Source organism: Maylandia zebra, linkage group LG3 (assembly GCF_041146795.1).
Source record: "Maylandia zebra isolate NMK-2024a linkage group LG3, Mzebra_GT3a, whole genome shotgun sequence".
In the NCBI taxonomy this organism is placed as follows: Eukaryota; Metazoa; Chordata; class Actinopteri; order Cichliformes; family Cichlidae; genus Maylandia; species Maylandia zebra.
In genome coordinates this window covers 18,714,661-18,741,831 of record NC_135169.1, presented here as the reverse complement: position 1 = coordinate 18,741,831, position 27,171 = coordinate 18,714,661, and the positions used below count along the sequence as shown (strand labels likewise).

The 27,171-nt window shown below is 39.2% G+C and overlaps 1 protein-coding gene and 1 long non-coding RNA gene across 2 annotated transcripts; one reads left to right on the top strand and one right to left on the bottom strand.

Moving 5' to 3' along the window:
* Positions 1 to 785: 785 nt before the first annotated feature.
* Positions 786 to 13,004, top strand: LOC112431154 (uncharacterized). Its single transcript, XM_024799706.2, has 6 exons — positions 786 to 828; positions 2,072 to 2,335; positions 2,808 to 3,062; positions 3,753 to 3,866; positions 8,720 to 8,791; positions 12,121 to 13,004. The coding sequence occupies exons 1-6, from the start codon at positions 798 to 800 to the stop codon at positions 12,207 to 12,209; spliced, it is 825 nt and encodes a 274-aa protein (XP_024655474.2). The 5' UTR covers positions 786 to 797; the 3' UTR covers positions 12,210 to 13,004.
* On the bottom strand, positions 2,941 to 25,953 carry LOC143415063 (uncharacterized). The gene is made up of 3 exons (XR_013095677.1): positions 25,819 to 25,953; positions 3,635 to 3,849; positions 2,941 to 3,056 (listed from the first exon to the last, which is right to left on the bottom strand). It is a non-coding gene; the product is annotated as an uncharacterized LOC143415063 (long non-coding RNA).
* Positions 25,954 to 27,171: the final 1,218 nt, after the last annotated feature.

Below are 27,171 nucleotides of genomic sequence, written 5' to 3'. Positions count from 1 at the left end.
GTTTTATCCTGTTTGAATTCACTGTTTCTTCTAGTGTTTTTAGTTCCCTCTGTGACTAAGTACTTTTACCATGAGGTCTTCTCCAGTGTTAGATGTTTATTTCCTGTTCCACTTAAGAGGTTAGTCTTCTTTCATGTCTTACGTTAGTTTTTCCTTGTTCCTTATGATCTTCTGCTCCTGATTTTGATCTGTGTGTAATTATTCTAACTTGTGTCTCATTCACCTCCAGTCATTCCCTAATTAGTCCTTGGTGTTTATATATGTCCCACTGTTCACTTTCTATGATCTGTTGCTGTGTGTGTTTAATCCTTGCACATCTGTGTGGGTTTCCATCTGAAATGGCTCTTGACACTAAATTCAATCAAAAATTAACAATTATCCAACAAAATACAAACAAAAATAAAAAAACATTTATGGTCCAGTTGATTTTTATCCATTAAAGAAAATTTCAAAAATCACTTCCCTTCAGTTTTCTTCACAGATCACATTTGGATGAGCTCTTGGTTATCACGTGACCAGATGCGTTTGGCACATATTTATTCAAACCATGTTCAAAGAGTAAAGGCAGGACAGAACAAACACACAACAAAGCAAAACAGGACCACGTTCACTTATTTACACACACTTTGACATTTGAGGTGTCAGAAAAAGACACATCCTGCACAAACAAGTTTTTAACACATTTAGAACAGGAGATGATTACGGCAGGAAGCTGTGGTCACTGTGACGCTAACAAAAAGTAGAAAGCATGCGGCACCCCCCAGGTTTATCAGCCTGTCTGTCAGTGCACCAGCAGTATGGAGATAGCAACACTGTGTGCTGTTATTGGTGAGTAAAGTGTGTTGGAGCGCTCTCATTTAGTGCAAAAGCACTAACTGTCTTCTTCTTTATGAGCAGAATCTATATGTGTGTTATATATGTTTTATGTTATGTATATTACATGTTATATTATACATCATATTTTTCAATGGCTCATAAATGTTACTCTGCATATCATAGATTTTCAGTTATCTTATTGTTGCAACCAGAATTTATCAATTAAAGATGCACTCATTGTTGTCTTGAAGCTGCCATGTAATTACAAGGTTGCTATAAGTAACAGCAAATGATTGTTGTATTGTTTAGTAACGGCTCAGTAACTTACTGCATGTAACTACTAAGTAATTGCCAGAATTACAAAGTGTATTTTAATTTGTGTGTTTAGGTTTTTCTTGACTGCTCATTTTAGTTTCGGAGCTGATTGCTTGTCTCAGGTTAGATTTGATCACATTAAGTATTATTATTTCAAAGGTTGTGTGGGTAAGTATTTGTCAGGGTCAAAAATTTTAAAGTTCAGAAAAACAATTACAATACAAAACTGTGATTTTTGAATGCAGGCGAGTCACAGTCATGCACGCGAATAATCTCAGTAAACCTGCACGTCAAAGCCTGTTTAGGCTTGTTGCCATGGCAAATTTGTCCAAAAAAGCTTAAGTTTAAAAACATTTCATGTGTATTTTTCTAAATTTTAAAATTATTTTTTAAGCGCATAATATCATTGTTGGTTTCTTTGTTTTGGTCAAGTTTAATTTCCTTTTTTCAAAATTTCTGTTATCTATTTTTTTTCCCATATTTAATTTCATTTGTTGTTGTTGTTTCTTTTGGGACAAAATGTAAAAAACTCACAACTAATAAAAATCAAAAGTCAGAATTTCATTGTTAAAGGTCAAGGGCAGTCTGTCTTTGCTATTGTGTGTTCCCACTAACGGCATTTAGTGTGATGTGTTGCTCCTCTATCTGAGATCGTGGGTGGCACATGAAGCTTCGATTGCATCCAGTCTACGTTTGCTACTGTAGCTCGCTGCAGCCGCTAACCGCATCACATTGTAAACAGGTAGCCATTCTGCCTTAGGCCGGGGTTTCATTACAGCCACATGCTAAACAGACACATTTTAATCCAAATAACATCCGTAGTGAAACAGCATCTAAAGCAGGCGTCTATGCATCGCCCAGCTTTCACGGTCGCTCCTTTCTTCAAGCGCATTAACAACATAAACTTACGTTTGCCATCATTTCTCTTTTTGTTTTGCAGCTTCACTCAGAATCATTCCTAACAGATCCCAGTTCTTCCAGTATGAGTCCGTCTCCATAAGCTGTGGGGGGCAGGAAAACTCTTCAGAGTGGAGAGTTAAGAGGAGCACGTCCTTTAACACAAACACCATATGTCCCTCATCCTCAAATGGAATAGGTGAATCTCACTGCGACATCAGTGATCTTTATCCAGCAGACACTGGAGTTTACTGGTGTGAGTCTGCAGCAGGACAGTGCTCCAATGCTGTCAACATCACTGTGGCAGGTGAGCTTTGATCAACAAATCATGAGTTGCAGCCAGTAGTGACTCAAAGTACCTGAAAAGCTTCTACACGTTTACAGATAACATGAACATATCATGAAGAAGCAGCTCTTTTTATGCCAAGTAAGCAGTGTTGGTCTGCAAAAAGTAAACAGGATGGTTTAATTCACTAAAAAACCCGCAACATTCACCATCTGAAGTTTGATCATATCACACTGTAATCATACAAATTTGATTTAACTCATGAACTATTCTACACAGGCTTCAACTGACTCCAGTTATTTGTTCGAATGAAAGTCCTGTTATCTGCCAGCAAACATCCTGCCAGCAAGCAGATAACCACTTCAGTCTCGGCTAAAAACAAAGCAAAATTTTAAAATGACACTAAACAAAAGAAAAGCTTTTAAATAGAATTGCATCAGAAACATAACTCGATGCTGCAAGGGGAGTCTGAACTAAAAGTTTTATGTTTCAGCTGGTTCTGTGATCCTGGAAGGTCCTGTCCATCCTGTGACGGAGGGAGACACTGTAATTCTGCACTGTAGATACAATGCAGGCTCATCCTCCAATTTCACTTCTACTTTCTATAAAAATGATGATCTCATTGAGAACAGCTCTACAGGAAACATGACCATCCACAGGGTTTCCAAATCAGATGAAGGCCTCTACAAGTGTAACATCACTGGAGTTGGACAATCACCAGACAGCTCGCTGGTGGTTATTTCTGCAGGTGAGCAGAAAACATAAAGAGTTATAACATCTTACTGTGAGCATGATGGATTCATACTAGAATCCAGATATGGTTGTTTTACATGACAAAGTTCTACTTTTGTGCTTCTAATCTTTCTATTGTAATTCATTTTAAAGTGGGAGGGTGTTACCTGGGAGGGATGCTATTATGCATTTTTGTGCAACCACCAAAATATGGTTATTTTTCCAATTTTACCCCGTAAGTATTGATCAAATCTGAGCATAAGTACATCCAGACACCTTACCCACACAACATTAGTTTAGTTTGGTTAAAAAGTGTAAAGGAAGGACTTTTCCTTCTTCAACTGTTCATTCAGTTCCAAAATATGCACAAGTTTTAAAGACCCGAATCCCCTTTTTATGTTTGTCTTTATAAAAAATTGTTAGTTAGCAATCTTTAGGACTTGTTTAATAATGAGAGGAAAACTGCTGACTGAGTTCAAATGATGGATTTGTATCAACCACCAACCACTTGAGTGTTTTTCTATAGAAACTGTTTACTTTAAAGGACTGTTACAACATCATGAGAAATGCACTTGTTTGATGTCCTACCTGAAGGGTAGATCCTGTGTGCTTTCAGCCCAGTTTAGCACAAAAAACCCTGCTGGACGTTTATACAAAGGCCTGTGGGTCTGCATTTAGGCCAATGTGTGGTATTTTTGTTTTGAAGCAGGGAGTCCTGACTCGTCGCCTGATTCTTCCCCCCGAGTGATTCTTCCTGTGGTGGGTGTCTGCCTCATGCTGATTTTGCTGATGCTGCTCTGCCTCTGGAGGAGCCACAAAGGTCAGCATGTTTTGATGTAAATAAAAAAAAGAAATGACATTTTACATCCTGTTGCTACAATGTCACTTTCACCGTGTGTAGAATTCCTTTCTCTTGGTCGCGGTTAAAAAAACATCCCCCAAGAATAAAACTAAAATCTGCTGCACTCACACGAGACTCCGGTCCTACCTCCTCCTACTCTGTTCATTTCATGAAGGCAATACTACAGATACATCCAGGTCATTTAAATCAAACCTTCTTAATCCTGTAACACTGACACTTTTAGAGCAGTCAGCCTTTGATTTCTCCAAACATTCCTGTGACTGTTTGGATTGTTTGACTGTAGAGAGACATTTAATGATTCGTCATCTGCATAAGTGTGGTGGCTAATACTAAACAATCTGCTCGAGATAGCATTTCTGTAGAAAACAGCAGGACAAAGATAGAGCCATGACAAATACTGTGAACAAAATCTGGAACAGAGAACGCAGGGGTGAGCAATTCATTTTCCAAATGGACACAAACTGGTGGTGATAAGAGTTGGGATCGCAGCACATGGTCACTCCTCCTTCAGCCTTGTTCTGTTGGCGTTTTCTTCCTGTTGAAAGGGAGTTTTTTTTTTCTTGCCACAGTTGCAAGTGTTTACTGATAGTGGGACTCATTTAACTGTTGAATAGTGTAGACTTGTCTTTACCTTACGACATGAAGTGCCTTTATGTGCCTGTTGTTGTTTTTGATGCTGTAAAAATAAACCTTAATTTAACTGAAAATGAATCAATGCTGCCATAGTGATTTGCACTGTTGCCTCACAGCAAGAAGGTCCTGAGTTCGAGTCCACCAGCTGGCCAGGGCCTTTCTGGGTACGCCAGCTTCCTCACGCAGTCCAAAGACATGCAGTTAGGTTAAATGGCAATTCTCAATTGCCAGTTAATTGTGAACTGCCCATGTAAATACCAATCTGGTTGTGTTAGCTCTGCAACCCTAACAGGGATAAGTGGAAGGAAATGGATAGATTGTGGCCACCGTTCTCTAGATGAACTACTGTGACAGATCCTCTACTCTCAGCCCAGATTTCCCCATTGTGCAGGAGATCAGAATAACCAAATGTCTCAAAACTAGCTTTCAAATCATTATCAGGTCACCTTTGTCACCTGATAAAAAGTAGTTAATAAGAAACCACTAATGCTGTGCAACACATGAAATCAATAAGATATCCATCAGGAAGTCAAGGCTGGGCAGGTTCTCTGTTGAACATCTACTGTTTACATCAGTGTGAACACACACATATGCAGTTTCACTTTATTCAAAAGCTTCTTTAATGAATTTGGTGATGTTACATTGAACGACTTGTTAATAGTGAGTTTCTCTGCATTACGCATTTGTGGTTGAAGTGATGATGCATTCACTGCTCACTTCTCTATTCATTGCAACTCTTAAAGCTTTGTTTCTTTCATCAATGATATTTGACTACATTTGTGTGCCTACAATACTGAACTGTTGAAAAGGTTAACTCATGCATCATAAAACTGCATTTTAAGCATAGTTATGGCCTTTATGAGGAAGTAGCAAACAAAAGTCTGACTCTAGCTACGCATTCATGACCTACAGGCACGCCAAAGCTATTATTATTGTGGTTGTGCATCATTGCGATATTGTGTGGAAGAATTCTAAAATGAACGTAGCAACACAATATTTACACTGCCACTTAGTTTTAACCAGTTAATACAAAACCAATGATAGGTTTGTAGCTTGAACCCATCCGCTGGAACGTTAAAGGCAATACAATTACACTGCAAAGCAAGACACAAGTAGGCAAGCTTCTTCATGTTTCTTGTGCACGGGAGAGAACCGGACAGGCACCGTTCCTTCGCTTGACCCCAGTTGCTCTCGTCCGTTCTCCCGTACCACTGTTCTTTTATTGAGGTTACATGAATATGCATAAGTTCATTAACATATGACGTCTACATACACACAAAGAGTACCTTGCCTGTGTGTGTGTGTGTGTGTGTGTGTGTGTGTGTGTGTGGACTGCTGATCAAAGGGTCAAACATCCTTGGTCAGGAAGAGGGTAGCCTCCCCCTCACCCTAGATGGTTCATCCTAGATAACACGGTGAGGAAGTCCTGCAGTTCATCTAAACAAAGAGCACTTAGACTAGAACAGACGCAACTACGTTAATCCTACCATAAAACAATAAGACACGGTATGACCTCTCATGCTCCCAAAGTGCTGTCTAATACACACAAAGTTTGCAGACTATCAAGGATCAAAACCTCTACCAATCTACAACTAATTACAAAACTCTAAGCATATATAAGTAAATATTTCTAAGCATAAATGACAATCAACAATACAAATCTAACAACCAACACTAATAAAGTAAACTGAACAAAAAGTGGAATAAACCTACAGAAATATAGAATACTAATAAAAATATCTAACTAATGTCAGGTGATATCTGTAAATAATACTTGTATCTCTTAAATGGTGTAAGTGAGAAGGTTTACATGAAAAAAGAAGAAATTATGTTCGGAAAACCCGAAAAAGGATCTATAAATAAAGTTACTGTTGTTGGCCAAACACTGTCATTAGTTTCATGTTGTTCTTTGTACAGTTGTAAATCACCTGAATGGTTTCAGAGGTGGAACATTTACTCTCTGCAGATTATTTTATTTTGAAAAAAAAAGATTCCCTGTGCGTTTCCTGTGGCCTACTCATCTTCATCCTGCAACGTCTGTTTCAGAGCTCAGCAGAGAAGATTCAGAATCACACTTTGGCACATTCAAGCAGCGCCTTTAAATATTATCTGAGCCTAACTATAACACAGCAGGTTTATTGCTGGAGAGTCTAGTTCAAAAGTCATGAACAAACTGTGTCACGCAATAACTATCTGCATTCTTCACTGGGAGACACTATTGTGCCATAGTTTCTGAAACAATCCGGTTGTTCAGTCTGACGTCACTAGCCGTGTCTGGGTCTAAACTCCGCTGCAGGTCCATATATCAAACGATCACTATGGCATTACTGAGAGTTGAAAAACTGTCTAAAGTCTTTCATCTTTAATAAAATGATCAGCGTTCTGCTCTACCAGGTGTAACAATTGAGTTTAACATCCAGGCATCCATGAAAACGGAATTTATGACATTTAACGGAGTTAGAAGTTAGCAGGGAGTTAGCTCGCTAGCTTCTATCTAAATACAATATAGCATGTCCTGACTGCGGGGTTTTGGAAACAAATTAAAACATACAGCTCTGCTATCACTCCCAGCATAAATGAAGACAGAAAACTAAACAGCAGTGACGTTTGTAGGGTTACTGAAGTTGGGCTAGCTGGTATATAATGATGTGCTACGTGACCGCTAGCGACACAGCTATGTTAGCATAATATAAACAAGCTAACTTTTTTTCCACTCGATAAAATTTAACGTGAGTGTTCTCGGTGGTCAGGAACAAATGTAATCGCATGGCAGGATGCTGTAAAAGGACCAAACTTCAGCCAGGAGAACAACTGAGATAATCCATCCACAATACGAGTTAAGTCATTCATATACTGCTGCATGGGCTGGGCTGTAGCTACATCCTAAGGTTTTAAAAACTGAGCTTAAATAAATGATTAGCGGTAATAAAAGCCGAGGGAGGTCAACAGTGATCACTGACTGTTTTAGGAGCTTTTTGAGATCAAATAGAAGAAAATACATAACATTGAAAATGTTAACAACACAAAAGCCATATTAAACGCAGACTACTTTAGACCCGGAAGTAGGATTCGTCGCGTCATCACTGAACAACCGGATAGGAGTTCTTTATGACTCTGTTATTTATAGTTCATTCCTTTTCATGAGCAATCAGAGGGTTTCCTTTTCGTCACCAAAAGGGATGAACTAGGAATGAAGAGGGAACTCCTTCCTTGTTCACCAAACAAAGTAAACACTGAACAAACAGCGACAGCTCGTTCCACTGGTCTTAGTAGATCTGTGCTCTCTCCCAGTCTAATCTTTCTCTGCCACAGTGATTTTTTTTTAACCGTAAGTGTCAAAAGAATCCTGTTCACTTATTGTCAGCAGTTCAGTTTTCTGGATTTGCATGTTTGAATCCGACTGTTGTGCGAACCCATGAAAATTTGCTGATAAAGTGAACACAGCTGGAAACTTTGAGGAAACAGAACAACAACACAAGTAACTATACTGTAACACATATTTTAATCATGAATGGCTCCTAAACATGTTAGCAATGAATAAGTTGGTCATAAAATCATTGAGGTCAGGTGATAACTGTGGATGTGTCACTGGGAGTGGGACTGATACCGTCTCAGTGTGTTAATGATAAAGGTGAGAGGTCATCCCTTCTTGTTTGTCGTCTTTACCTTACAATATAAAGCACCTTGAGATATAGATCTATCTATTCATCTATATCAAGGTGCTTTATGTTGTAAGGCAAAGCCCATGCAAAACAGTTCTGCAAAAACTGGTCATAAACTCACTGAGGTCAGGTGATCACTCCCAGTGGATCTGTCACTGGGAATGTTAGTCATCCCATGTGACACAGTTTCATAACCATGGTTTACGTAACACATCTGATGTCAGCAGAGGGATTCCGTCTTGCTTCACTGTGCAGGGTAAACCCTACAAACAAACACAGGTAACACTTTAATGATGGGTGTTGGTTGGTGTTGACGGAGATCTGTTGCTGTTCTCACGTCACTGCTTTGTTTTCTTCGCATGTTCATTCTCCAAAAATGTGACTCAGATTCTCAAATTCATTGTTTGCTTTGTTTCCAACAGCAGTTCTATGTTTCCTTCCACATTATTACTAAAACACACTTATGTGGATCTGAGTCCAGCTGTTGTGTAACACGTGAACTGTTCTGTATTGCAGATAAAGTGAACCCTGCTGTCTCGTACACTGACATTACCGCCACACAGGAAGTGAAACCTCGTACGTTCAGAGGTAAGAACATAAAAACTCACTCACATACTCACAGTTCTCTCTTTTATTGCAGGCTTCTGTGTCTGACTGAATTTAAAGGCCTCTTTGATATAAAACTGTAAATAATGAGAATAAAAACAATCACCAGCGTTCACATGAGATTTTAAACTAAAGGACAAGCTGCACTAAACTTTAGTTCTCACAGCATAAACACTGTAAACTCACTCTGTCATTTCCTCCACTATGTACTGAAGACTGTGTGAAGTCATGTGCATGTTGTTGTTATCTGCCTAGAAACAGAAGACCTCTGCACTGTCACTGGTTAACTGTCACCATAGTAACAAACATAATGCTTTAGCACGTGCTCCAGACTCCGCCCTCTAGTTTTACTGTCAGTCAGCTCCTGCTGTTTCACTCAGAGACGCCCAATTGTATTTATGGTGATAAAACTGACATGCTCAGAGTTTCTGCACAGAGCTTTTATACTGAAGGAGTCGGCTGCCTTTTCTTTTACTATGACGTAAACACAGACTGGAGAGGTGCTGTTTTATAGGCAGCTACAAATGTTATGTAACACTTCAGGCTTTTGTTTATGCTGTTGAAGAACTAACATCCTGTGGGTTAAAAAAAAAAAGCATGCAGACTGAGCGTGGGAACCAAAAACACAATAGTTAGACAATATATGGAAAATATGTAAGTATATTTATAAAAAAACAAACAAACAGACAAACATGGTGTTTCCCTTATTGTTCACAATCTCATAAATGAAAATAAATGGCCTACAATCCTTCATATCCGAAGCCTGATGCTGTCTGTTGTGTTTCTCTTCTGTTATTGTCAAGAAAAGACACATTTCATAAAAATAGTTACCGTCAGCAAATCTTAGAGACACTGTTCTGCTGCCAGCAAAGGTTTGCATGAATAAAAAATGTAATTAACAGTCTTTAGTAAAAATATTTTGCCTGTCCTGTTTTATTGCAGGTCAAATATCAAGTTTACTGTGACATTTTCAGGGATTTTCACTTTGTGTCTGAACAGAATAAAATAGCTGCATCTTCACAAACTGAATCCTAATGTTACTGCTCATTCAGTGTCATCATTCTGCATTACTTGAAATGTATAAAACAGTGAGAACACACACTGTCCACGCTCAGTTAACATGTGACAACTTAAAAATATATTATTTTTCCACAATGAGCACACTCCTGTCTGTGCTACCATGGTGACCAGGACAAACCCAGTAACCAACTTAAACCACTGACATGGTGTTGTCATCAAACATGAAGGGAAAAAAAAAACAAACTCAAATGAGCTCAGCAACAGATCTGAAACAAAAGGGTGGGACAATGTTACATGACAGGCCCTGCAAAACATACATTAGGCATTTACTGCTCCACATTACCTAACCAGGCACGCCCACTGCAGACAAACACAACTAAGCTCTCTAAGGTAAAATCACACAGAGGCTAACACAACATCCTCCTCGCCTTTTTCGAGCCATAAACTTTATGTTTTAACATTTTATTTTCAGTAGCACAAGAATTGTTGCTTCGGTGATCAGATGTGTTTGAGCAATAAAAAAATAAAACTGTTAATGATAAAGTTCAAAACATGTGAAACACAAGATTTCTGGATCATTTTCTACAGGTTCACAGCACCAACAGTTACACTTACAATCCTATTCTTATGTTCAATACAAAAATCTAAACACCATATTTTGACTTTAAATTGTTATCAATGGTAAATTGTACCTTTAGAAAAATCTATCACTGCAGATATTTTTAGCTGCAGAAGCAGGTAACATCCTGATATTAATGAGAAAAACCTGAGCCCTGGATTTTAATACACATATGGTCTTTGAGAGCAGCGGTTGAGATGTGTAAGGCACATGTAGCCCTTTTCCTACTCGACTGGACGGGGCTCGAATCTACTCAGTTTCAGTGGTTTTCCATTACAACTAAGTAGCACCTAATCCACAATGGGTCTTTATAGCTGAAAACCCTGTGATGTCATTGTGACACAAACAACACGACAATCGAGGATGTTGTTCTTTTTTTTCATGAGAGAAAATGAATTTGCTCCAATTATAAGTTTTCACAGTTTCTTATCAAATGGTAAGAATTTAAAATTAGTTTCACATGGCGCCATAGACCTTGGTCTCTCTGGCTCAGAGACAAAGGCTGCCACAGCCTGGCAGTAAACCCTTCTTATTGTGGGTCACAGAAACTGAATATTAGCAACATCTGATGCCTGATATCAGCTCATGTTTCTTCTTCTGCACCTCTCTGGACATCAGCCTTATATGCTATACTTTCTGCTCCGTCTGTGCCTTTTTGTCAGACACGAGGACTACTGTGTTGTCTAAAATGTCTATGCTAATCGGTGGCATGCAGTCTGTTGACATTGACGTTTTCAGATCAACTCACATTGTAAATATTCACATTACTGGGAAACTGCCTTCATCCAGCTGCCGGTAAAAGTTCAACCATTTAGAGTTATTGGTGCTGGCTGTTACACTCATTGTCACACTGCAATTCAATGAGCTCCAGCTGCAGTTGATACGGAGCATTATCAGGGTCGATGGAGTAGGGGGAAGAAGAAAAAATAGATGTTTTTCAATAGATGTAATATCCTGAAACTGTTCAATAAACTCCACAATACACCGTCCCATAGCTGTCACATTCCACGTCACTTGTGCAGTGATGATGTCCTGTGGAAAACTTTCTAGCACCTCACGCAGTGCTGGAAAAGCTGCAGCTTAGTTTCGAAGGCTCTGATGTGCACATAGAGCTGGTTTACCACCACATCCTTCCTTTTGTGCAATGCTTGTCCCATTTCAGCCACAAACTGCCCAATTTTCTTCCTCAGAGGACAAAAAACCCCAAATCCCCGTAGTGCAGGTCTCCCACTGATCATTCTTGTGACATATTACATCTCCATACTCAGCTTGATGGTCGAGCAGGGACTGCTGAAACTGGCTGTGGTACAGGACTTTGGAACAAACTGACTGAATGGTCAGAGAACAGAACTTACTGGTGAATCATACGGTGAAGTTTAATAAGGTTGCCTCCTTCTTCCTTTTGGTCCATATTGAGATGAAAGCATCACACAGATGCTTTAGACACAAACAAACACTGCATTGTTGTCTAGAAGCAGAGATCATTGCCGCCTCCATGTAAAAGACTTCACACAGAGAAGCAGAAATCCCCCACCACATCCGTGTCATCACTTTTAACACCTTTGAGAGATGAGACTGACGCCAACCTTTCAGTATTAAATTAATTAAAAGGGAAAAAATGCTTTCACTGCTTTCAGTTTGAACATTTTCTGAACCTGTCCTCTCTCCACAGATATGAACTCTGAGGCGTCCTTCTACTCAACACTCAGTCTGGCAAACATGTGCCAGGAAACACCTAAAGACTCCAGATTAAGTGTTTAAGCTTTTTATTTATTTATTCTTTGTATTAACGTGAAGAAATGTTTGTGGAGATTTCAAAGAATTTTCTTCAGCAGCTAAAATTTCTTGACATTTCTTAAAATTTGCACAAATCTGTCATTTTGTCACTTTCGGTCAGTTCATATCTCTTTGCAGTTGGGTTGTATATGAAATGATTGTTGTTAGTCTTTGTTGGAGGTGTGTTTACTTCAGTCATGTTACATTTTCATTTTTTTTATTGTTAAGAGTTTGTCTTTGTAGTGTCTTTGTCTTTCTTTGTCATTTTTTCCAGCGGCTTTGTAGATATCACTCTTATTTCTGTTTGTTACTTTGAAGCAACCACAAAGAGCTTGAGTAACTTTGAAGTTTTTTTGTAGTCCTGGTGGTTTTTTTGTTGGTTTGTTTTTTTGCTTTTTAAATTTTTCTGTCGAACATGTGATGTAATTTAGCAACATTGTACCAACTTTTTTCGATTTAAAGTTTTCTTTTTCTGATTTTATCTTTCTGTAGTCCGTTTCTCTTTAGAGTAGCTGTTCATTGCTCTGCAGCTTAGGGCGTTTGCATCTCTTCATCGTCTTTTTTGTGTGTTCTTTAATACACTGAACACAACTTCTGGCTCAGAAGTTTTGCTGTAAGAAAACTTTCAGTTACCCAAAAGCAAAAATGTGAATGCCTTGATTTGGAAATCAGTGCTTGTAATAGGCCTTGTACTTTCTGTTGCTACATTCACTGATTTTGTCTTGTTATGATAGTAATGTGATCTTAACGAACAATAAAACCACCAAACCCAAGATATAGCGCAAAACTTTTTTGTTGTTTTCACAGAAGGAAGAACAGTCCATATCTTTGTTATCGATATCTCTCTGGGACTCTCCCTATTAGGCCAGAGTCTGGCTGTATCTTGTCTTTGAGCGGCTTTCTCTGTCTTTTTCTCAAGTAGAAGTCTTACTACATAAATAATGGATAACACAGATTACAGCTTGCACTGCAGAGGAATTAATTAAAGCATAAGCAATTTTGTGTTTTATAATGCTTTATTTATCTGTATTTTCTTATACTGTTTTTGTTGCAGCTCTAGTGTTCTGAAAGGTCATATAACACCAGTAAGGGGGAGACATACATACAGGTGGGACAATGAGTGATTCGGTGAAACTAAATTTTAGTATCACAACTAAAGGAAGGAAACCCTTAAGTTATTGTTAGTGTTTATGTCATGGTACCTGGGTCTGTGACCCAGGGTTTTGAGTTTTGTGAATGTTGAGGAATCTTCTAGTTTGTTATCCTTAGATTTCAGTTCCATGTTTTGCATATGTTGTCATTCAGGATTTTGTTAGTATGTGGTTAAATTATGTATGTACCAGCTCACACCTGGTGGCCGATTGGCGGGGCCGGGCGCCTGTGGCCCGGCTGGGCTCCTTCCAGGGGGTGGGATGCCTTCAGGCCTCTGGGCCTGAAGCTCGGTCCTCTCTGGCACAGCTGGCTGCCGGCAGAGCCCGCGGGCACGCCACTGCAACCCCCTCTGGCCTCTGCTCCGTAGCTGCGGGGTGACCTCTCCTTTGGGGCTCTACTCAGCTCTTCCCAGGAGGGTGGCACGGTTCCCCCCCTTTGGTGGTCCTCCTCAGGTCCTTGTACTCTGGGGCCTCTGGATATCTGGGGCCTGGATCTCCTCCTTACCTGCTTCATACCCTGGTGGACGGGGCTATGGCCCCCCCACACTCCCTAGCAGATCGTTACATGGAGAAACCTTTGGAATACAAGCATGCTGATCCACACAGGTATGCACACAGGTGTGCACACAGGTGTACACACGGGTGTTCACAGACGTGGACTACACCTTTCTTGGCTGCTGCCTCAAAGCACATTGTGTGCTGTCTATCTTGCGTGCTGCACAATATCGTTTATTATTTAGTATCTATACTGTTATCTACTGCTAGCTAGTTTATTGTGATGGTGCTGTTTTTTTATTATGTTGCTCTTTGTTGTTTGCTTTCTCTTCTGTTTTTTTTCTCCATACAGGTGATCCAGGTGTTTTGTTTGTTTTTTGTTTTTTTTCTTTCTTCCCCCCCTTCTCACCGTCTCTTCTCCCCTTTGGTTTTCTTTCTCTCCCTCTCTTTCTTTCATTCTTTCTCCCTGTCCTATCCCACAGTCATGTCTGTCCCGTTTGTAGCAACTGAAAATAAAATTAATTCATAATTATAATAAAGGTCAATCAAATGGACCAATATGGCAAGGCCATGATGATCCACTTGGTAAAATAAATCCGCTTGGCATCTTTCTTGGCCTTAAGACAACAATTCTGATGGCTAAAGATCCAAACGGGACACAAAAATAACAACAACAAAAAAAAGTATTTGGTTAAATTTTCCCCATCCTTTTGGGTCTAGTTTCTTGTGATTTGTGTGTCCCTGTGAAGTTAGTCTTGTCTCATGTTATTTGTCTCCCTCCTCTGCCATGCCTGTTTATGAATGTCAAGTTCGGTCTCACTCCTGTGTCCATATATCGCGTGGCCAGAGACAGAGCCTTGAGGAACACCACAATCAAAATGTGCAACGGAGGAGCTTGTAGAGGAACTGCCTATGGACACAGAAGGTTTTCCATTTCAGAAATAAGAATATAACAATTATTATAGAGCATTATGATCTCTACAGGAGATCATAATGATTGACTGAAATGTGACATTCAAATTTGAAAACGCTCAAATAAAATGGTGATCACAAAGCAAAACACTGCAAACATCTTCAAAATAAATCATATGAACATGTCTCCTTATATCTACAGTAGCACAAACATACTAGATCACACTCATTTCCCATTGCATTTTAGATATTTAATGTTTTTCCTTTCATGATAAAGAAAAAGCTGCTGTGAGTAAGAAAGAAATCTGTCAGCACGACTCTTTGGACTTGCACTGTAAGAAATAAATGCAGTGATGAAATATTTAGAGTTTCACAATAGAAGAAAAGATAACATCTAGACAGGTGAGATCTGAAAGATTTTTTGTTGTTTTTTTTTTTAGAGAAGCTGAACCAAATGAATCTTTTCATTATCACTGGGGCAGCACAAGGCTTTGTGTGATCAGTCATCTGTACAAGGACTGACCTTTGCCTGCTGTCGTAAATGCTGAACTTCTAACTATTCCGGCATGTTAGAAATGCATTGTTGGTATAATTACAGCCTTAGAAGAAAACAGATAGAGCCCATACGCAGTTGGATACGTATGGGCTCAAACTGTGGTCATAAATATTTTGTACTTGTAAATCAGGATTTGTATGTGTAAAAAGAATTTGTGTGGGCGTAACCCAAAAATACCTGTGAAACTCAACACACAAGTTTCAAGTTTTTTGATCCTTTTTTTCTTCCTTTCAGCTGATTGGTCAATGTCATGCCAATCACAAATTTAACTATCCAGTCAGAGAACAGATGGGTTTGGCTGTCGGAGGGGCGTTTTTTTGAACTGCAGGTCCATGAAGGGTGATACAGTTTGAAGCTGGAGGATCTCTATATAAATATCCGATAGAAGCTAGGTCCCCTAACTTTCAGCAGCTGTTAAAAGGATAAAGTTGTGGCATATCAGTGGTTAGAAATACCATTATTACTTTAGGATTAGTTTAACACAAAGTCAGGGCTGACCCGGGACCATGGCTGTGAGTCGCAGTGAGCAGCATAAAGGTCCTTTCACATCGGACACAGGATGTGCTGCTAATGCTAACTGCTAACTAAAAGCCAAGGATCCAGAATTTTTAAATGTGGATGAATCCACTGCGGAAAACAGTTATATGCATCATCTGGGAGAACTAGTGTTCAGCTGTTTAAAGAAATTAAAAAGCTACACATAGACGTAAAAGACAATTGTATTCATTACACAAACAAATGCTGCTGAATGATAATTTTAGAAAGGGTGGTGGTGATGTGTGCAGAAATCCCCCATCATAGGCGTGTGATCTACTATAACACCTCTGGCACAATGAGACTAAAGTGGGTGTATCATCTTGATCTTATCTAAGGGGAAAAAACACTCTTGGTATTTATGCCTACTGGTTATTTATAAAAATTATTCCGTATTACTTTCTTGGTTTCATTCTGGTTTATTTATCCCTGTTTTTTTCCTTCTTCCCTTGTGTTTCTGTGTCTGGTTCTGTGTTTATTTACCTTTCTGCGTTTGTGTCAAGCTCATCCTATGGTCCATGTTTCAGAAGCATGGTGGAATAATTCAGTTAGAAATTAGTCAAAATAATTTATGGTTGATTCCATCCTATCAGAGTGGAATTTTGGGGGGAACCTATTAGGGTGGAAATTCTAAAGACAGAGCAATAATTATTATTGTTATCATTAATTATTAACAAAGAGAGGGAAGATAGTCAGAACTGAGAGGACCGAACTACCAGAAGGCAACATTGCAGAGATAATGGACAGCTACAAGTACCTGGGGATCCCACGGGCAAATGGGAACCATGAAGAGGCCGCTAGGAAAGCTGCAACCACAAAGTACCTGCAGAGGGTCAGGCAAGTCCTGAGGAGTCAGCTGAACGGTAAGATAAAAGTAAGATAAAGGTAAAAACAGGATCTGGGCTGTTAACACCTATGCCCTGACCATGATCAGGTACCGTGCTGGGGTAATAGGCTGGCCAAAGTAGGAGTAGAAGCCACTGACATGAAAAGTTAGAAAGCTCCTTACCATGCATGGAGGGTTTCACCCTGTTCAGCACCCTGAGGCTGTACACTAGGCAGTAGGAAGGAGGCCGGGGACTGGTGAGGATCGATAAAATAGTAATTACAGGTAAAACTACCTGTAATTACTATTTTATCGATCCTTGAGCTTGACCATTATGAATTTCATGTATTTAGTATTGTCAGTATTGAAACAAATAATAAAAAAATATAAAACATAATTCCTTTTTTTCCCACAAATGTTATGAAGCTGAAATGTGGCCGCAAAAAGAGAATCACCCCATGATAAAGTTTGAAATTTTCATTGTTTACAGGCTGTGATCAGCTGACCTGTTCTGCTTGTGCTGCTGTTTTGATGTTTACTGCTTGTCGATTTAATTCAATTCACTTTTATTTATTCAATGCAAGATCACAACAGTTGCCTACAGGTGTCAAACTCCAGGCCTTGAGAGCTGGTGTCCTGCAGGTTTTAGATGTGTCCTTGATCCAACACAGCTGATTTAAATGGTGAAATGACTTCCTCAACATGTATTGAAGTTCTCCAGAAGCCTGGTAATGAACTAATCATTTGACTGAGGTGTGTTGACTCAGGGCGCGATCTAAAACCTGCAGGACACCGGCCCTCGAGGCCTGGAGTTCGACACCCCAGTGGTTTGCAAACTTTTTTTTTGCTAGGTCCCGCTTTGTTTCACAAGAAAATCCTTGCGACAACATTTCCACACTCTTAGGGTTTGGTATGTTCTTGACAGCGTTTGACTTGGTTTTTTTGTGTTTACACGTGGACGGAGAGATTTTTTCGAAACTGCCTGTGTGGACAAGATTTCTTTTTAAACGAAAATGGAAAATCTCTGTTTTCATAAATACCCGTGTACGTGAGGACGTAGCCTTAAGTAACAGGAAAACAAACCATTTTCATGTGTAATCATTTTATGTTTAGTTGTTTTTTTCCTGTGTGATAACATTCAACATTTGGTTTGGACAAACCAGCATGTGCTTCCCACGCAGGGGGAACATATTCGGCGATGCTTTATCTTCTGCTTTGCGTTTCTGTGGGAGCGCCGTCACAAACCTGTCCATTATGCTAGCAGTGTCCTGAACAGAACGAGCTTCAGTGAGGGGTGGCAATCTGCCTTAACCGTTTGGGGTGAAAGGATGGATACAGGACACAGACATGTTGTGGAAATGTGATTCATAATAACGAATGGAGAGCGGTGTGTAAACACATGGAGTAAAAAGGAGACTGAGGAAGAAATGGTACATCATGGGAATCCCTGGCAGTCTATTGCAGCATAACTAAGGGAGGATTCAGGGTCACCTGGTCCAGCCCTAACTATATGCTTTAGCAAAAAGGAAAGTTTTAAGCCTAATCTTAAAAGTAGAGATAGTGTCTGTCTCCTGAATCCAAACTGGAAGCTGGTTCCACAGAAGAGGGGCCTGAAAACTGAAGGCTCTGCCTCCCATTCTACTTTTAAATACTCTAGGAACAACAAGTAGGCCTGCAGAGCGAGAGCGAAGTGCTCTAATAGGGTGATATGGTACTACAAGGTCATTAAGATAAGATGGGGCCTGATTATTTAAGACCTTATATGTGAGGAGCAGGATTTTGAATTCAATTCTGGATTTAACAGGAAGCCAATGAAGGGAGGCCAAAACAGGAGAAATATGCTCTCTCTTTCTAGTCCCTGTCAGGACTCTTGCTGCAGCATTTTGGATTAACTGAAGGCTTTTCAGTGAGTTTTTTGGACATCCTGATAACAATGAATTACAGATCCAGAGCAAGTATCTGGTTAGACACTGCGTTTCTAAAAGTTTAAGGCCGAGTATTTTAACCTCAGATTTATTTGAATTTGGAAGCAAGTAACATGCTTCTTCACTGTAATTTAATAGTCTTGTTCTTTCTAAATTTCACAGCTTTTCTTTCTGTATTTATAGACGTACTGTACATTCCCATGACTCAGTTTTATTCTTCCTTTTTTTTTTTGCCTCTTATGACAGTAACCTGATCTGAAAGCAAAAGCTTGCAAACAGTTTTTAGTCTATTCAAAGAATAAAGCACAGAAATAGTCTTGTTAGTTGACGTCTCTCTGGCTGATGGCCACACTGCTATCTTGGCTTTGAGGATGGTGAGTAATTTTCGGGTAGCACAATCTACTGGATTTTACTGTACGTATGTGCTTATGAGTCAGACTTTTAAACTGATCTAAGCCAAAAATAAAGAAAGGCTAAACAAAATCTGAAACCTGAAATGCCCTCATGCTCATCACAGCAACACAAAATGGTTTTACAAACTGTCTTGAGGCTTCAGGCTGTTTCGGTGCAGAAATGAGAACGTTTCCATTTTATTACAGCCCCTGAACTTTGATCAGTTTTAGAAAATGAAAATGAATAAAAATACTTTTACTGCCATTTATAACGAGACTATACTGACACGACTGCAAAGGAAAAGAAGCAGGTGACAGGTGATTTTTATGAGGAAACAAGAGAAGCTAAACACACTAGTTCACACCTCAGTGGGTTAACTTGGGTGATTTCTGGTGTCTGTAAGAGGAACACCACACTCAGCAAAGCTTTGCTTTCCAAATCAGATCTGTAGTTTCTGCTGACAGTGTTTACCAAGCTGCATACTGATTGTGAGGGAATAAAAACCAGATAACCAAAGATAACATTGCAGTGATACGGTGATAAATTAAATTATGAGAAAGTATGATGAAGACTGCCTAAAGGTCAAAAGGTCAATGAATGCTGATTAAAGTCAGGTTTTTACACAGGCGGCCCTTTATGCATTTGTATCCACTACATTAATGACATGACCTACTATTCAATTTTGATAACATTCAATTTCCTTGTAACTGGTACAATCTCTGAAGGGGCAGCTATGCTCTTATCAGGTAACATGAGTTTCAATGCAACAAAGTACCTGGTAAATCTTTGAAAGGCATGATTATAGCCTAGCACTGGTTTGTGTAAATAAAAACAAAGAATATCTCTGGGACTTTTCACCACTCTTGGTAGATACATGAGTGCTGCTTGCAACACAGTGAGTCACTCACAGTCTGGTTTTCTTTGATAGCGCTCTAATGCTTTCATCTAGGACAGCTTCACATTCACTCTGATTACTTATTTTACACTGTTCACTGGTGCAAACCCAGCGTCCAGAAACTCCCTAAACTACTAAAAGGAGCCCTGACAGTTCACCGTTAGTGTTTAAATGGCTTCTGGTTATTATGTGTTCAGTAAAGCATTTGAGGCAGACACTCATTAAACAACTCGAGCTTGTTTAAAGTAAACATTGTCTGCTTATTACATGTTTTTATTACTAAACTTTATTTTGGGGGATGCTGCAGATATACTTTAATCATTTTTTACCTTCTGTACAGAAAAAATATATTTCAGCTCTTCTGGTTTCGCTTTTTTGAAAATAACGATTGTGTGATGGTTAATGTTTCTCAGCTTTTCTCCATCAACACAAAACTGTACATTTACTATTTTTTTCATTTGTATATAACAATAATCCAATCTAAACCAAAAATAATATTTATGTATCAAACCAAACCCTACACAGTGAAAATTAAACAATCTCGTGCTCACCACAGCTGCTGAAACTGATCCTAAAATACAAATTTCTCGACACTTCCTGCTGTTTCTGGATACTAAAATTAAATGCTATCAGTTCCTCCCTACCTCTGAACTCTAGCGGGAAATGGGTTTCACTGCCACGTATTACCAAGACACTACAGCAATGACAAGTGATTTTATCTGGAAATAAAAGCAAAATATAATATTTCACACCAAATTCCCCCTGCAGTCATCTACTGTGTCATTGTAAGGGGAAGAGTCAGTTGGTTGCTGGGGGCGGCCTTTGTCTAGCTGCGTGCTGGTTGTGAAAGGGGAATGGATACGATGCATCCATTCATCCACATATCCAATTCAGGGTTGCGGGAAGCCTGGAGCCTATTCCAACTGTCGTAGGGTAAGATGCAGTGTACGACCTGCACAGGTCGCCTGTCTGTCACAGGACTACGTCACAGAAACACAACCATTCACACCCATGGTCAACTCAGAATCACCTGTTAACCTAACCCCATGTAAATATTTGTGTTATGGAAGGAAGCCAGAATACCCGGTGAGAACACAGAAACTTGAATTGAACCAGGATCTTCCTGCTGTGGGGTGACAGTGCTAACCATCGTACCACCATGCTAACCTGAAATGGATACCCAACAGACTGTACAGGTGAAGTGACAGATGCCACGTGGAAAAAAAATGTGACATTACACACCTGCAGTCGCTGATTTACGAACTCAAACAATCAGCAGCGGTGTTACATTCGTACTCCATCAAAATCCCACAAATTTTCACTTTTCTTTGGCTAAACTGGTCTGTGAGGTGCTGCAGGTACGCTTTCAACAGTGGGGAAAAAAGTGTGTGCAGTCCAAACAAACCAAATGCCTATGCAACAGTCTGCTGATGTAAAGGGAAACAAGCCAGAAAGATTTGTTACAACATTCCAGAAGTCTCATCTGTTGCATTGTTAAGAGCTCAAACAAGTAAGATGTCATTCCTTTTCATTTGTTTTTTTCCCACTTACACTTCAAATACACAGCAACACCCAGACAGTGAGTACATATTTAAATTCTATAAGGCCATTATATCCAGAATAGATTAATGACTGTACTTAATAAATAACATACCCCGAGTTTATGTCAGATCTCATATAAATGAAGACCCAAACGCAGACACTATAGTGAGGTCCAACAGTGATTTAAACTCATAAAAACTTCCAGAGTTGAGAAAGCCAAAACAATGGGACTCTGAATTAAAAGGGTGGTGAGTAAATCAACAGAAAACACATGAGGAGAGTTAAACACCAAAATAAAACAGGAAGTAAAAAGTACATCGGGGGTGATGGGGTCAGATGTGGGCATCTTATAACATAAAACCAGAACAAATACCTCAAAATCATAAATTTTGTTACAGTATAAGCGTTGTATACATGAATCTTTTTCATGCCTGGAAATCACCGGATTTCCTCAGAACTGATAGATCATCTCTGAGGGCGCAGCCGTGACCTTGATTTCACATTGTGAGAGTTTTAAAAAATGTTTTCCTGCTTCCTTATCTTTAGTGGAAGAAAAAATACTCTTGTATCCTGGAAAATGAAGGGTTGGTTGTAGGCCGACAGTGAGATAATCATATTATAAGGGGAAAAAAATGTCTCTAAGGGACTTTCATTAGGTCACTGTCTTGCTGTTGGCGAGGTTAGCATGTTAGCTTTGGGAATGTTAACGTCATCATGTTAGTTAGTGATACCACTGATTTCCTTTCCGGTCCGATACCAAGTAATATTCAGGGTGGTATCGACGATACTGATCCGATACCGATACTTTGTACAAAAACATATTTTATTTATTGTATCTCAAGTTATAGCGTCATAATGATTACAGTACATCAGATTACTTGTTCTCATCACTTAATAATGCAGAATTCATCATATAGAAATAAAAAACCTGAAGTTGTGCGCTATTTGAACACCTTGCCTTCCTGCAGCACTAAAGGACTCCGTGAGAGACGTCTGTCTCGCCCTAGCAGCACCTGTCCCTGTCCACTCCTCTTCAGCTCGTCATATTCTGTGATATGATTTACTCTGGGGTGTTTGACAAATTTGTGGTGTTGCCACAGCACCTCACTTTCTTGCCACATGTATTGCAAACCACGTCTCGGCTGTTTGTGGATGTAAAACACGTCCGCACATAACTCCAATTATGCGCACACCAAGGGGCTGCCACATTTATACAGCCATATTTCGCATATGACTATGAAAGGCGGAAGAGGAGTTCCTTCCAATTGTAGACAATCCGAATGATATAGGTTATTTCCACAGTGTTCCTGTTAATGATAAACTACAAATTTACTCTAAATGACTAAAATATCGATTATTTAATGTGAGAATCGATTCTAGAACATAAATGAATGGTATCGGAGGAATCGATATTTCAGTATCGATCCACACATCACTAGTGTTAGTAAAAAAACAAAATCTCACTAACTTTTGGATATCGCTCCAGAATACAGCTGGAGCACACCAAGTAATTCATTCACATTTATAGTCTGTTTTTTCATAGTGCTCGAATAAAACGCCATATTTCCATATTTTATTCTAGGACTCGACTAGCTTCACATTCAGAATGACTGTTATTTTTGGACACTGGTACAGGCCCAGGGTCCAAAATTTCCCCATAACATCAGTGAGAGTACAGTTAGTAAGTACAGCTGTGACACTGAGTGAAATGAAACATGTGTCCTAATAGCACAACTGAAAGGGAAAGCCCTGCTGGCTTACTGTTAGTGTTAAAAAATGCTCTGGTTATGAGCACACGTACAGTATAATGTTTTACATGGAACAGGATCGCTCAGTTTAACCTCTGCTTTCCAAGCTCCTTACTACGATGACCGGGATGACAGAGAACCTTCACAGACACTCTGCTTGTAACAAGCTGCTCTGGCTCCTCCCCCTTTAAGCCAACCTTGCTCTGATTTGTCTTTTTAAACACAACGTTTTTGTAGCAACAGCTTCCTCCGTGATATTCCATTCAGAAAACCTTTGATGGATGCTGACTTTATTAAAGCAAGCGTTGCTCTGAGATCAGTCAGTTATGAGATGGTGACGAGAACAGGATGAGACGACAAAAAAAAAAAAAAAGAGTGACCAGGTAAATAAGGTGAAACCGCACCGGCTGTAACAATTACAGTCTTGGAAATTGATATCACCTTGGTGACAAATAACACCGAACACAATAATGAAAGCAATAAAGCCGGGGTAATCAAACATGCACATTTAATCCGTGCAGTTTGTAAAGCCGGTGGGTGTGGCTGCGGTGCCTGAGATGGTGTGGCTCAATGTGGTGTTAAATGAGGATTTAGAGCAGGGGTGTCAAACTCAAATACACAGTGGGCCAAAATTCAAAACTGGAACAAAGTCGCGGGCTAATGTTAATATTTATTGAAATATATTTATTCCTCCAGATACAAGAATGAATCTTTTCTTATGGACTCAAACACGTTTTGCTGAAAAACTGAATATGGAATAAGCAAAGCTTAATACTAAACAATATATATATTAGCTGTATAATACCAGTAGGCCAGCTCTGATAGTAATTTGGTATGGCTTCGCCAAATTTGGCCCGCAGCCTAATTACATTTGGCCCGCGGGCCAGAGTTTGACACCTATGATTTAGAGGAATGTGGAGCCTGAACATGGAGGGTCACAGTGGATATGATCCCCAGTGTGTTTTTTCCTCTGTGTGGGCAGTTTGTGAACTTCCTGTGAGTCATGTCCTGCTGGCTGGACCAGATCCTGGTTCACAGCTTCAGCAGCATCAACACGGTCAGGTTCAGCTCAGTTATTGTTGTTGTGTCTATCCTTCTGGTCTCTGTGTGTGTCACCCAGTATCCTGTTGGTGGACCATATATTCATGTGGTTGTTCCACATGATTATATATAATATAATATATGGTTCCACACACTTCTTAACATTCTTAGCTTAAAATATATATAACCTAACAAATGTTTAGACTACTACACATGGGAGAGAAGAGATGCTGAAAAGAACGTGGGCATGCTCAGACCAGTATGTAACCAGTGGTGTAAATAGCTGTGACATTTAGTGTCCAGATTCTGGTACTGTTTTTCTCAAGCAGTCAGTTTAGTCCTTTAAAGGGTCAAAAATATCAAGAAAATTAAAGGATAAAAGAACAAATGATTTTATATGTGGAAAGATTAAAATACAAGTTTTGCATAAAATGTGCTTATGCATTAATTAGTTGTTTGTTACTAGAAACACTAAGATAATGTATTTTGGTGTTTTTTATGACATGACATAATAAATACACCACATATGCTCACGGAGTTTTAAGGAGCTGCTGGGAAGAAGGATTACTCACATTGGACAACTGCTGAATGTTGCTATAGTTACCCTCATAATTTAAAGATTAGTTAGTAAAAAAAAATGTTAATGATTTGTAAGAAATGTGCAGCGAAATCCAGTCTGAAATATCACACGAGGTAAAATCACCGGATGTGCTTTGAATGATGAGAACAGTCAGTGTTTACTGACATCTACTGTTCATCTAATGGAATTTCATTGGAAGACGTGCAAATAAAGTTTAGGTGCAGCTGCCTTGTGTTTTATCATGGCAAGCCCCCCAAAAACAAAATTGAAGAATGATAGTGAAGGAAATTGTAGTCCTATAGAACTAAACAGGGTTCATGCATATTTACTGGACATGCACAAACAGCTGGCTATGAAATGAAAGTGCTATCTGAAGACTGCCTGTTTTTCCATCATTTAATCTGCTGTCATTTAAATGTCATAGACCACCTTTACGTCTTCATGAGCCAAACAGTAAAGAAAATGACCACACTTACACTGTTTATCCTGTACAAACTGCAGTTCAATACAATTCTTGCTTCAGTTTAAATTTTCTTATGTCCTTTTCCATGACATTTTATTTTAAAATATCATATAAGTCTTTAAATTCCATCAGACACAGAGGCCTACTATAAATGAGGGAACTTTAAATGTAAATAAGGTTCATTTCTTAAGCCTTTCAGAGATGTTCACAAAGTACACCTAAATAAGTAAAATAAACCAGAAAAGTAAGTCCTATAATAGCCAAGAAAGACGTCAAAAGACACAATAAGTCACAACCAAATAAAAAGAAAAAAAATATAAACATATAGTTAAATAAATAAAAGATTCAGTGAAGTTAAATGGTAAATGGTAAATGGCCTGTATTTATATAGCGCTTTACTAGTCCCTAAGGACCCCAAAGCACTTTACACATCCAGTCATCCACCCATTCACACACACACGCACACAGAAGTTGTCAAGTTGTCAACAGAAAGCCTGTTTAAACAATTTCAGGGAGATTATCAATGTTCTTACCTGTAAAACTGAGGTTTCACTTCCCGTGTGACGTATCTGTAAAACAGAACATTTCATCTGTTACACAACTGTGTAAATCCAGAAACGCGGGTCAGAATTAAGCCAAAGAGACAATCAAACTGCTGACAAACACTGACAAAACAAGAAGGGATGACCTCTCACCTTTATCATTATCACACTGAGACTATATCAGTTCCACTCCCAGTGACACATCCACACAGTCATCACCTGACCTAAATAACTTTATGATTGGTTTCTTTATTCTAACATGATTTCAGAGCCATTTATTATTAAAATATGTAACATGTTACACTTGAACTGCCGTTGTTACTGTTTCTGCTGTGTTTAGTTTATCTGCAAAAGTTTCAACAGCTGATGAAAAATGTAAATCATGTAAATCCAGAAAACTGGGAGGGTAAAAAGTGAAAACAGCTGCTGAAAATAAAGTAAAAGAAATCGTTTGCGACACTTGTGATGAAATGTTAAAGAATAAAAATCTGTTCTTATTTAGCTTGTTTGGTTAGTATGAGGCGATGAAATGTTAGCAGTTCGAGTTAAACAACTCTTAAATGTTGACTGTAGTGAGATCAATGTGCCAACTGATAACTAGCTTCGGGAAGGAACCGGGTGTGTTGCATTTCTGCTCATAAAGCCGTTAAAAACACTGTGTGCAATGCCACAATGTGTCAGAGCATGTGCTTCCTCATTTTGTTTACATGTTTGTTGTGTTTACAAGGTTCTATAATACAGGAAAATTATTACATGCTGTTACCCTGTCAGACCAGGGGTGCCGCTAATGAGGCTGGATAAGAGAGAGGGGAGAAGAAGAAAGTAGAGGTAACAAGATGGAGTGCCGCTGTAAAGCCTGTTGTTGAACCCAGACGTCGCCTCCGCTACCCGATTACAAACTCAACAATGTTGTGCTATGAACAAGCAGCAGCATTAGTATTTAAGCAGCTAAATGATTTACAAACGGTCAAATGGAGTGAAAATTAAACATGTATTTGCCTTTAGAGAAATTCAAGCAGATGATCACATCCCACAGAGAGAAAAGACTCCATGAAATCCTCATTATGTATACATAACAGCAGGTCCACAGTCTCAAAGAGAAAGATTCAGAGACTCCAGTCTTCTTCGTGTGCTTCTTTCTGCACTCAAACTTCCCAGTTATTCAATTGACATATCGGTCACACATCAAAGCAGAACCACCGACTGTGTGAACAGCTGAGTGAAGCGTGTCCTCTTCTTCTATGAAGCCACTTTCAGGTGTGTTTGTGCCTCTTACTCCATGAGTGAATGCAGTCTGTCCAGTCTGCTTTCAGAAATGATCAGCAATGACATCAGTTTCGCTTC